We start from the raw sequence: 13,153 nt of genomic DNA on the forward strand, positions 1-13,153 counted from the left end.
TGTGGAGTGTGTTAGGGGTCAGTGGTTTAACAGTGTGTGGAGTGTGTTAGGGGTCAGTGGTGAAACAGTGTGTGGAGTGTGTTAGGGGTCAGTGGTGAAACAGTGTGTTAGGGGTCAGTGGTGTAACAGTGTGGAGTGTGTTAGGGGTCAGTGGTGTAACAGTGTGTGGAGTGTGTTGAGGGTCTGTGGCGTAACAGTGAGGAGTGTGTTAGGGGTCAGTGGTGTAACAGTGTGTGGAGTGTGTTAGGGGTCAGTGGTGTAACAGTGTGGAGTGTGTTGGGGTCAGTGGTGTAACAGTGTGTTAGGGATCAGTGGTGTAACAGTGTGGAGTGTGTTAGGGGTCAGTGGTGTAACTGTGTGGAGTGTGTTAGGAGTCAGTGGTGTAACTGTGTGTGGAGTCTGTTAGGGGTCAGTGGTGTAACTGTGTGGAGTGTGTTAGGGGTCAGTGGTGTAACAGTGTGGAGTGTGTTAGGGGTCAGTGGTGTAACAGTGTGGAGTGTGTTAGGGGTCAGTGGTGTAACAGTGTGGAGTGTGTTAGGGGTCTGTGGTGTAATAGTGTGTGGAGTGTGTTAGGGGTCAGTGGTGTAACAGTGTGTTAGGGGTCAGTGGTGTAACAGTGTGTTAGGGGTCAGTGGTGTAACAGTGTGGAGTGTGTTAGGGGTCAGTGGTGTAACAGTGTGAAGTGTGTTAAGGGTCAGTGGTGTAACAATGTGGAGTGTGTTAGGAGTCAGTGGTGTAACTGTGTGTGGAGTGTGTTAGGAGTCAGTGGTGTAACAGTGTGTGGAGTGTGTTAGAGGTCAGGGGTGTAACTGTGTGTGGAGTGTGTTAGGGGTCAGTGGTGTAACTGTGTGTGGAGTGTGTTAGGGGTCAGTGGTGTAACAGTGTGTGGAGTGTGTTAGGGGTCAGTGGTGTAACAGTGTGTGGAGTGTGTTAGGGGTCAGTGGTGTAACAGTGTGTTAGGGGTCAGTGGTGTAACAGTGTGGAGTGTGTTAGGGGTCAGTGGTGTAACAGTGTGTTAGGGGTCAGTGGTGTAACAGTGTGGAGTGTGCTAGGGGTCAGTGGTGTAACAGTGTGTGGAGTGTGTTAGGGGTCAGTGGTGTAACAGTGTGTTAGGGGTCAGTGGTGTAACAGTGTGTGGAGTGTGTTAGGGGTCAGTGGTGTAACAGTGTGTTAGGGGTCAGTGGTGTAACAGTGTGGAGTGTGTTAGGGGTCAGTGGTGTAACAGTGTGTTAGGGGTAAGTGGTGTAACAGTGTGGAGTGTGTTAGGGGTCAGTGGTGTAACAGTGTGTTAGGGGTAAGTGGTGTAACAGTGTGGAGTGTGCTCCCTCACTCTGTTTCATTAAGAGTTTAATGACTTTAACAAGTGTGTTGGTTTCAGTATGTGGTTTTGTGGTCAGTGTGTGTGTGTGTGTGTGTGTGTCTTTAGCGGCTTTGGGGCTGCGTCTGTTGTGTGTGTGTGAGTGTGTTTGATGTGGTTTTGCCACGACGCCTCACCCATTAACAAGCCAGCTCTGAAGATTTTCTCTCAGAATCCCTCACTGCTCTGGACCCCCCCCCCCAACACACACACATACACACTCTGGCTCTCACACAAACAACTATCAGTCTTTGTTTTCTGCAGAAACTGCTCCTCTCCTAATAAACACACACACACACACACATTTTCAGATTGAAACCAGAGAGCTAATTAAACTCTGACTGCGGTCACAGCTGCAGACAAAGCCCTGTTGTTTTTTAGTGTTATTATTATGTGTTATGATTATGGTTATGAATTTATTTATTTTGCTAAATGATTTAAACCGTTTTTGAGGAATTTCTGACGCTCTGAAACTCCAGCTCCATAGCGCCCCCAAACGCAGACAGTGGTCAGAATTAAGGTGGTGCAAAATGAAGCAAATTTGGTTTGGCCATTGAGCTCATCACACCAGACCAAGATCAGCTGGTTTCAGTTGGATCAGTTGGTCAGACCCGCAGGAAGGCGGACATTTTGGTTGAAATGCACAACTTTTACATTTTTGATTTTTGATTTCATTGCATTTTTGTCACGTGTGAAATGCTGGAAAACTCTGGAAAATTTAATCACTCATTAAGGTCTCTCAATATTTCAGAACTGTCCTGTTGGTTTCCTTGTGTGTGGCTAGATGTCTCTATAGTACCCTGTGGACATTTCATTTACTTGAGATGCAAACCCAGACCAAATAAATCCTTTAACATCATCAGAACACAGTTGCATTAAAATTTGTTACATTTTGACCTGACATCTTAATTCAGCACAGAGGAAAAGATTTGGATGTTACAAATTTCACCAAATTTGGCACATGCATTAAAGATGGGTAAAGGTTCACAGTTCTTGGATCACTTGCCTTGGGTGTGGCCAGTGGACTCAGCAGTGCCCCCTAAACTTTCTGCCACAGTCTTTGCCACAAAATGTTCACCCAACAGGAAATCGGCCATATTGGAATTTGTCTTTGGAACTACTGAGACTTTATTGAATTTCCTTGCAAGTCTGAACATAACTGACATGTGTAATGAATTTATTGTAATAATGAATAAACACTACTGTAATGACACACATTAATAATATGGGTACTAATGACTCCGCCCAACAGGAAGTCAATCATTCAAGGATTCAAGGATTCAAGGAGACTTTATTGTCATTCGCATCACATGTGGTACATGGGGTGGAACGAAATTGTGGTACCCAAGGACCCAGTTTTACCCAGAAGCAGTACTTAAATAAATAAAATATACATAAATATATAAAAATATATGTAAAAATGAAAATAAAATACAGAGAGAAGTAAATGGAGAAGGTAGCAGCAGAGTGTGTTTAAAGTGACTAGTGTCGTCAAAGTGTCGTTGCAGTGGTTCCACTAAGTGGCGTTTAAAAGTCTTACAGCTTCCGGAATGAAGCTGTTCCTCAGTCTGTTCGTTCTACAATTCCCTACATTCGTTCTACATTTTACACATTTACACATATTTTTGTGCACAGTTCATCACATTCTTTTGAAATTTGGTAGGAATAAACTTTATACATGACTGATGATAAACTATGAAGGAATATGGCATACTATACAGGATACTACAGTTGAGGACAGGGTGGTGGGCAGTTGATTTACTTGAGATGGTTATTTAAAAAGTGCACTTCAATACCAGTTTCTAACTCTAGTGGCAGCAAAGTGACACAAAAAAAAGATTTTAGGGTTTTTTTGGAGTTGTATGTGTAGGGGTTAGTTAAGTTTATGGGTTGTATGAATTTAAGGACTATGTATGGTGGCTGCAATACAGAGTCCTGCCTCTGGGGGCAGCAGATTGATACAGTTTTGGTTTATCTGGACATTCGGGCAATACTGTCCTTCTGAACTACCCTGTCCTCTCAATACACTGAATAGTCAGGGAAATGTCCTCATACACCACCAAAACCAACACACATACACACATCATCAGCCTGTACACACTCACACTCTCCTCTACTCCTCCACTACTCCTCTTCACTACTCCTCTCCTCTACTCCTCCACTACTCCCCTTCTACCCCTCTCCTCTACTGCTCCACCCCCCTAATACTCCTCTCCTTTACTCCTCTCCTCCACTCCTCCACTACTCCCCTAGTACTCCTCTTCACTACTCCTCTCCTCTACTCCTTCACTACTCCCCTAGTACTCCTCTTCACTCCCCCTCTACTCTTCTCCTCCACTCCTCCACTACTCCCCTTCTACTCCGCTCCTCTCCTCTACTCCTCCACTACTCCCCTTCTACTCCTCTCCTCTACTCCTCCACTACTCCCCTTCTACCCCTCTCCTCTACTGCTCCACCCCCCTAATAATCCTCTCCTTTACTCCTCTCCTCCACTCCTCCACTACTCCCCTAGTACTCCTCTTCACTCCCCCTCTACTCTTCTCCTCCACTCCTCCACTACTCCCCTTCTACTCCGCTCCTCTCCTCTACTCCTCTCCTCTACTCCTCCACTACTCCCCTTCTACTCCGCTCCTCTCCTCTACTCCTCTCCTCTACTCCTCCACTACTCCCCTTCTACTCCTCTCCTCTACTCCTCCACCCCCCTAATACTCCTCTCCTTTACTCCTCTACTCTACTCCTCCACTACTCCTCTCCTCTACTCCTCTATTCCCCTACTACTCATTCATTCCTTTGCTACACCTCCTCTCCTCCCCTCACTACTCCTTTCTTTCTCATCCACTACTCTCCTCCAATCCTCTACTACTCCACTTCACTACTCCTCCACTACTCCCTTATTACTCATTTTACTTCTCTATTGCTCTTCTATCACTCATCTACTACTCCTATATCATTCCTCTTACTCTCCTTTTACTCCTCTACTACTCCTCTATTGCTCCCCTACTACTCCCCATCATTCCTCTACTACTCCCCTCCACTACTCCTCCACTACTCCCCTATTACCCCTTTTACTTCTCTATTGCCCCGCTATCACTCCTCTACTACTTCACTTTACTACTTCCATATCACTCCTCTACTACTCCCTTATCACTACCATTTTACTTCTCTATTGTTCCTATATCACTCCTCTACTACTCCCATATCACTCCTCTACAACTCCTCTATCACTCCTCTACTACTCACCTATCACTCCTCTACAACTCCTCTATCACTCCTCTACTACTCCTGTAGCTGGTATCAGTGTGCAGCATCACTCAAACACAGATTACTGTTCTGGTTCAGCACCAGCTGAAACTCAAACTCCCAGAATGCACCTCCACTGTATTCTCCGCTCTGAGAGCTCCCTTTATCAGCTAGGTCTCCATGTCGATACACAGCATACTGTTGTTATGGAAACGCTGATTCCACTGTGACAAATGAGACCAAAGGAGAAAGAATGTAAACACACACACACACACACACACACACACACACACACACAGAGACGCACACACACAACTGGACTGGCCCAGTCCTCCATCAGTTAGTCCTCCATCTGACACTAAGCCAGTGAGATCCTGAATAATCCACAGTAATCTCCCCGTCTCTCTGATGAGACAGGCTGGAAAATATGCTCCTGAGTTTGGGAAAGTTTGGAAATGCAGTATGTGTGTGTGTGTGTGTGTGTGTGAGAGAGAGTCGGGGCCGGAGTTGGGGGGTGTGGAGTGTACACACCCGTTAATGCAATTGGCCTTCACAATAAATCTAAAAAGATGTGTGTGTGTGTGTGTGTGTGTGTGTGTGTGTGTGTGAGAGAGAGAGAGAGAGAGAGAGAGAGAGAGGCTGCCATGTCTGTAGTGTAGGACCTGGACAGTCTGAGTCGTAAATTTCACGTGACTGACATGAGAAATATGGAGACTCTGATTGGCCCATGACACCGTCTTCAACTCAGTAGTCATGACAACAGCAAAGTGATACTGCTGTGACTCAAACACCACAAGAACCGGAATAAACAAACTCATCCCTGAAAAAGGAATCGGTCCAAACGGAGGAGCAGAAACTGGAATTTCCATTTGGAACACTGTTCACTGGGACACCCAACCTGCCAAACCCCGCCCACCTCCAAGTCTATTGCACTGATTAACCCCACCCACCTCCAGATCCACTGTTTTGGTGTAGGACAAGTGTTCTAGTGTAGGACAGGTGTTCTGGTGTAGGACAGGTGTTTTGGTGTAGGACAGAAGTTCTGGTGTAGGACAGGTGTTCTGGTGTAGGACAGGTGTTCTGGTGTAGGACAAGTGTTCTAGTGTAAGACAGGTGTTCTAGTGTAGGACGGGTGTTGTAGTGTAGGACAGGTGTTCTGGTGTAGGACAGGTGTTTTGGTGTAGGACAGAAGTTCTGGTGTAGGACAGGTGTTCTGGTGTAGGACAGGTGTTCTAGTGTAGGACAGGTGTTCTAGTGTAGGACAGGTGTTCTGGTGTAGGACAGATGTTTTGGTGTAGGACAGGTGTTCTGGTGTAGGACAGGTGTTTGTTTTGGTGTAGGACAGGTGTTTTGGTGTAGGACAGGTGTTCTGGTGTAGGACAGGTGTTTTGGTGTAGGACAGGTGTTCTGGTGTAGGACAGGTGTTCTGGTGTAGGACAGGTGTTTTGGTGTAGGACAGGTGTTCTAGTGTAGGACAGGTGTTCTGGTGTAGGACAGGTGTTCTAGTGTAGGACAGGTGTTCTGGTGTAGGACAGGTGTTCTAGTGTAGGACAGGTGTTTGTTTTGGTGTAGGACAGGTGTTCTGGTGTAGGACAGGTGTTTTGGTGTAGGACAGGTGTTCTAGTGTAAGACAGGTGTTCTAGTGTAGGACAGATGTTTTGGTGTAGGACAGGCGTTCTAGTGTAAGACAGGTGTTCTAGTGTAGGACAGGTGTTCTGGTGTAGGACAGGTGTTCTGGTGTAGGACAGGTGTTTGTTTTGGTGTAGGACAGGTGTTTTGGTGTAGGACAGGTGTTCTAGTGTAGGACGGGTGTTGTAGTGTAGGACAGGTGTTCTAGTGTAAGACAGGTGTTCTAGTGTAGGACAGGTGTTCTGGTGTAGGACAGGTGTTTGTTTTGGTGTAGGACTGGTGTTTTGGTGTAGGACAGGTGTTCTGGTGTAGGACAGGTGTTTGTTTTGGTGTAGGACAGGTGTTTTGGTGTAGGACAGGTGTTCTAGTGTAGGACAGGTGTTCTAGTGTAGGACAGGTGTTCTGGTGTAGGATGTTATGTAGAACATTTGGTGACGATAATGAAGAAAGTTTTAATCTTTTTGTAATGTCTGTGTGTGTGTTTGTGTGTGTGTGTGTGTGTGTTGCAGGCTGGACTCTGGTATAGTGAGGTTGACTCAGCGTCTCTCCCTGAAGGACAGACAGTGGAAACAGGACAAAAGTCTGCCGTGCACAACGCCAGCCTACAGGAGGCGCTCTCTCAGCCTCGACGGGTAACTCCACACTGACCTCCATTCACTCCTGTTCACTCCCACTGGGCTGGTCACTATTGAACACTTCACTCAGCTCCCGTCTCCACTGGAGTGATCCTTCACAGCGAGGGCAGATCTGAGGCTCAGAGATCAGCACTCTGCTCTCCAGAACAGCTGTAAACTCAGCATTACTATGATTCCTATTAGTAATAAACACACTGACAGTGAGTGTAAGTGTGTGTGTGTGTGTTCTGCCAGGAAAACATCACTGGTAGTTATTACAGAATGCCCCTCTGACGTTCTACACTGCTCTGCCAGAGCTGAAGAGTACAAAGAGTGTGTCTGTGTCTGTGTGTGTGTGTGTGTGTGTGTGTGTGTGTGTGAAAGTGCAGGTCAGATGAGGTTTTTCAGACTGCAGACTGCCGGACTCCAGCTCTGATTGACTCTTACACACTCACTCCAGCTGTCTCTCTCCCTCTCTTTCTCCCTCTCTCGCCCCCCTCCCCTGGTGTATCCGCAGTTATTGAAGCTGTAGATTTCGTCAACCTGGTACAAAACCCAGAGTTCAAAACTCTCAGAGTTTCTGAAAATGTGATCTTATCACAGTTCTGTGATCTAGATAAAGAGAAACCAGTTAAAGAAACGATGCAGAAACAGACCATAGCTCCAGATTTATTTATGAAGCAGAATATTACATATCTGTGTGTGTGAGAAGTGTGTGAACCTCTGCAATTAATTCATTCATTAATTAGTGCTGGTGTGAGCAGGGCTGAAGTGCAGTGGTGAGAGTGAGCGCTGGTGTGAGCAGGGCTGAAGTGCAGTGGTGAGAGTGAGCGCTGGTGTGAGCAGGGCTGAAGTGCAGTGGTGAGAGTGAGCTGGTGTGAGCAGGGCTGAAGTGCAGTGGTGAGAGTGAGCGCTGGTGTGAGCAGGGCTGAAGTGCAGTGGTGAGAGTGAGCTGGTGTGAGCAGGGCTGAAGTGCAGTGGTGAGAGTGAGCTGGTGTGAGCAGGGCTGAAGTGCAGTGGTGAGAGTGAGCGCTGGTGTGAGCAGGGCTGAAGTGCAGTGGCGAGAGTGAGCTGGTGTGAGCAGGGCTGAAGTGCAGTGGTGAGAGTGAGCGCTGGTGTGAGCAGGGCTGAAGTGCAGTGGTGAGAGTGAGCTGGTGTGAGCAGGGCTGAAGTGCAGTGGTGAGAGTGAGCTGGTGTGAGCAGGGCTGAAGTGCAGTGGTGAGAGTGAGCGCTGGTGTGAGCAGGGCTGAAGTGCAGTGGTGAGAGTGAGCTGGTGTGAGCAGGGCTGAAGTGCAGTGGTGAGAGTGAGCGCTGGTGTGAGCAGGGCTGAAGTGCAGTGGTGAGAGTGAGCGCTGGTGTGAGCAGGGCTGAAGTGCAGTGGCGAGAGTGAGCTGGTGTGAGCAGGGCTGAAGTGCAGTGGTGAGAGTGAGCTGGTGTGAGCAGGGCTGAAGTGCAGTGGTGAGAGTGAGTAAAAAGTGAAACAGGAAACAGAAACGTTGCTGTTTTTTCTGTACAAATATATCCTGTGTGTGTGTGTGTGTGAGAGAGAGAGAGAGTGTGACTATCTCACGGTCAGTTTGTGTCAGGGTCAGAAAATTGCCTGATGGCATATGGTAGATTGGAGTTGGGCTCCCGAGCCTCGTATAGCTCCAGGGAGTCGGTGGCACTTTTTGCCCAGAATGGAGCCACCCCGGCTGGGCTCAGAGCAGGCGGGGGCCCCCCTGGCCCCTGGACTCTCCGTCACCAAACCAGCCGAGCTGTCTGTCGCCTGGCCTCAGAGACCAGTCTAGCATCACACACACATTCTGTCATATGCTCATATACACACATGTACATGTGTAAACACATTTGGGTTTCACACACACTTTCACATTAATCCATTTGGCCCCCCCTCTTCATCCCGATGGTGATGGTCCTCTTTCTTGATTTGTTCTCGGAGTGGTGTGTGTGTGTGGGCGAGGGTGGGGGGGTGTGGGGGTTGGGGGGTGCAGATGGCAGGCAGTTTATTACTACTATTACTACTATACACCACAGACTACACACACACATACACATATGTCCCACATGGCCCACAAGCACTGTGATACACTCTATGTGGTCTGCATTGTCACTGATACTATCTGACAGACATCTCTTATGACCCCTTCTCGACACAGACGTTCTACCCATGGTGCAACATGCACATGCACTTTATAATCAACCATGGTGCTCACTAATAAGGGTGTAAAGAGGGGTGTAAATAACTGTAGGTGAACCATAAGTGTGGTGAGATGTATAGTAGTATAGTTATGTAAGGATGGGTATGAGTATAGTTGTGTAAGGATGGGTATGAGTATAGTTGTGTAAGGATGGGTATGAGTATAGTTATGTAAGGATGGGTATGAGTATAGTTGTGTAAGGATGGGTATGAGTATAGTTATGTAAGGATGGGTATGAGTATAGTTGTGTAAGGATGGGTATGAGTATAGTTATGTAAGGATGGGTATGAGTATAGTTGTGTAAGGATGGGTATGAGTATAGTTGTGTAAGGATGGGTATGAGTATAGTTATGTAAGGATAAGTATGAGTATAGTTGTGTAAGGATGGGTATGAGTATAGTTGTGTAAGGATGGGTATGAGTATAGTTATGTATGGATGGGTATGAGTATAGTTATGTAAGGATGGGTATGAGTATAGTTGTGTAAGGATGGGTATGAGTATAGTTATGTAAGGATGGGTATGAGTATAGTTATGTAAGGATAAGTATGAGTATAGTTGTGTAAGGATGGGTATGAGTATAGTTGTGTAAGGATGGGTATGAGTATAGTTATGTAAGGATGGGTATGAGTATAGTTATGTAAGGATAAGTATGAGTATAGTTATGTAAGGATGGGTATGAGTATAGTTGTGTAAGGATGGGTATGAGTATAGTTATGTAAGGATGGGTATGAGTATAGTTGTGTAAGGATGGGTATGAGTATAGTTGTGTAAGGATGGGTATGAGTATAGTTGTGTAAGGATGGGTATGAGTATAGTTATGTAAGGATGGGTATGAGTATAGTTGTGTAAGGATGGGTATGAGTATAGTTGTGTAAGGATGGGTATGAGTATAGTTATGTAAGGATGGGTATGAGTATAGTTGTGTAAGGATGGGTATGAGTATAGTTATGTAAGGATGGGTATGAGTATAGTTGTGTAAGGATGGGTATTCATGAGTATGGATATAATGGGAATAGTGGGTATATATGGGTATGGATATAGGTGGGTAAGGGTGAATGGCTATGGGTGTGTATAAAGATTGGTAGGGCAGTATGGAGGGGTGTGGACATGGGGGTGGGGGTGGGCCTAATATTGGTAGTGATTTAGTGGTGAATAAGTGTACAGGTATCAAAACACAGTGTACTGTTTGTTCATTCATTATTCAGCACTAAAGGAAGGCCTTTAATTACACACACACAGTGTGTGTGCTAACCACAGGTCTTAACAGGATTTGATTCCTGCACTAATATTATCTATATCTCAGCCACAAATCCACACACATACACACACACAGTCACGTTCACATATATATAGGTGGAAAGTGGTTGCTATGTAAAGATCTTTGTGGTGACAAGCAGAGCGGTCAGAATAGCTTTGAAATGGACATTCCATCTGATTAGCTCTCATACCACTGCCCACACATGTGTTTGTGTGTGTGTGTGTGAGGGGTCATAGGGTTAGACTGGCTCCACTTGGCCTAGTAGTAGATAAGAAGGGTTAATGTTGACCCTGGTAACACACGCACACACACACACACACACACAGCAGTAATATTGCCCTCGGTGCCCTCCCCACCTCACTTACTGTCAGACCCAGTTACACACACACACACACACACACACACACACACACACACACTCTATCTCCCCCTGTGAATTTGTCCAGTCTGCCTGCCTCCAGTCTGTCTGGTGCCAAGAGTCAGATTTCAGTTCCTTCTGAGAGAGACGCATATAGAACCCAGAGAGAACCCCAAAGAGAGAGAAACCCATCTACACTGTCCCTCTACCTCTCTCCACCCACACACTAACTCTCTCCACCTCTCTGTAGCCACTGACTATCTCTACCGTTCACTACCAACTAACAGTGTGGGGAACAGGGTGTAACAGTGTGGAGTGTGTTGGGGGTCAGTGGTGTAACAGTGTGGAGTGTGTTAGGGGTCAGTGGTGTAACAGTGTGGAGTGTGTTAGGGGTCAGTGGTGTAACAGTGTGGAGTGTGTTTGGGGTCAGTGGTGTAACAGTTTGGAGTGTGTTAGGGGTCAGTGGTATAACAGTGTGTTAGGGGTCAGTGGTGTATCAGTGTGTGGAGTGGGTTAGGGGTCAGTGGTGTAACAGTGTGTGGAGTGTGTTAGGGGTCAGTGGTGTAACAGTGTATGGAGTGTGTTAGGGGTCAGTGGTGTAACAGTGTGGAGTGTGTTAGGGGTCAGTGGTGTAACAGTGTGGAGTGTGTTTGGGGTCTGTGGTGTAACAGTGTGTGGAGTATGTTAGGGGTCAGTGGTGTAACGGTGTGTGGAGTGTGTTAGGGGTCAGTGGTGTAACGGTGTGTGGAGTGTGTTAGGGGTCAGTGATGTAACAGTGTGTGGAGTGTGTTAGGGGTCAGTGGTGTAACAGTGTGTGGAGTGTGTTAGGGGTCAGTGGTGTAACAGTGTGTTAGGGGTCAGTGGTGTAACAGTGTGTGGAGTGTGTTAGGGGTCAGTGGTGTAACAGTGTGTGGAGTGTGTTAGGGGTCAGTGGTGTAACCGTGTGTGGAGTGTGTTAGGGGTCAGTGGTGTAACAGTGTGTGGAGTGTGTTAGGGGTCAGTGGTGTAACAGTGTGTTAGGGGTCAGTGGTGTAACAGTGTGTGGAGTGTGTTGGGGTCAGTGGTGTAACGGTGTGTGGAGTGTGTTAGGGGTCAGTGGTGTAACAGTGTGTGGCGTGTGTTAGGGGTCAGTGGTGTAACGGTGTGAAGTGTGTTAGGGGTCAGTGATGTAACATTATGGAGTGAGTTAGGGGATTGGTCCTTTATTTCTGATTGGTTCTTTTTTATTTTGAATAAGACTATTTCTGAAGACTGAAGCCAGTCTCCACTGTCCCTGCGCCAAACCAGCTATCACCCAACAGACTGACCACAAGACTCCCCCTCCACCCTTGTCAGTCCAGCTGCCCCCCTCCTGTCACTGGTATCTCCCTAATGACTACACTGGACTATCTGCCACTATCATTATTACCACCATTACTCTCATTACTGACCATCACTTCTCTGATTATATTAATTATATGATATTACGAAGATATCAGCACACCTGAGCAGTACAACCGTTTAGGTGGTTTGGTAACTTCTGATTAGAGGAGGATGGGTCGGGTCCCCCTGTAAGTCTTGGTTTCTTCCCAAGGATTCTTCCTCCAGCTCTGAGGGAGTTTCTCCTGCACGGTGGTCTTTGGGACTTTAGGTGTTTATGATCTTCTGTCCTCGTTCTGATTCTGAAGCTGGTTTATGGGAACACATTGATACACCTGATGATGAGATTAGCCTAGATTAGACAGTAGTCGTGTTTAGTAAGAGTAGTGATGTTAATGCCCTCATTGGGACGAAACCTTTTAGATCAAAGTGCTGACACAATAGTCATTTATGTGTGCGTGTGTGTGTCTGTGTGTGTAAAAGCATGATGATAGCTGATGCATCTTTCCATTCAGGTGATTATCAGCAGTCTGGTGTGTGTGTGTGTGTGCTCTCTCTATTCTTAGACTGATTTATACTTTACCCCCTGAGATTTTCCATCTACATCAAATTCAACCTTGGCCCTGAAACATGCCTGATACACTGCACTGTGTGTGTGTGTGATGTAGTGATTGGAGGTTTTGATAGTGTGTGTGTGTGTGTGTGTGTGTGTGTGTAATTCTGCATGCTGTAGCCTCTCTTCCTATCCTCCTTTCTTTCATCTGCAAGTCTGTTGGTTATTCTTTCGGCCATATGTGAGGAATGGTCATTCTCGTGTGTGTGTGTGTGTGTTTAAGCCAGTAGATTTAACCCAGTCTTTGAAACTGATCTCCATGGCCACAAATACACATGCTTTTATCTCTGGCTGCACATACCTGCCTTTTCAAAAATAAACTCTCCATTATCACTGACCACTCACACTCTGCAGGGTGGGGACGACGTGTGTGTGTGTGTGTGTGTGTGCAGATGTATCTTACTTATACATATGTGTAGAGTTAACTGACAGAGGACATTTGTACCTTTTCCATGTGTCATTGTTTTGCACACACACACACACACACACACACACACACACACACACACACATCATCTCCCTCTCC

General features: G+C 46.5%; 1 protein-coding gene across 5 annotated transcripts in view; it reads left to right on the forward strand.

The window, feature by feature from the left end:
• ankfn1b (ankyrin repeat and fibronectin type III domain containing 1b) overlaps positions 1–13,153 on the forward strand; it is a 151,964-nt gene that overhangs the window by 86,587 nt on the left and 52,224 nt on the right. For all 5 annotated transcript variants that reach the window (XM_072679182.1, XM_072679181.1, XM_072679180.1 and 2 more), the window contains one exon: positions 6,736–6,858. In XM_072679182.1, the coding sequence (XP_072535283.1) occupies positions 6,736–6,858 (123 nt within the window). The remainder of the gene's footprint in view (positions 1–6,735; positions 6,859–13,153) is intronic.

Source organism: Salminus brasiliensis, chromosome 5 (assembly GCF_030463535.1).
Source record: "Salminus brasiliensis chromosome 5, fSalBra1.hap2, whole genome shotgun sequence".
Lineage (NCBI taxonomy): Eukaryota > Metazoa > Chordata > Actinopteri > Characiformes > Bryconidae > Salminus > Salminus brasiliensis.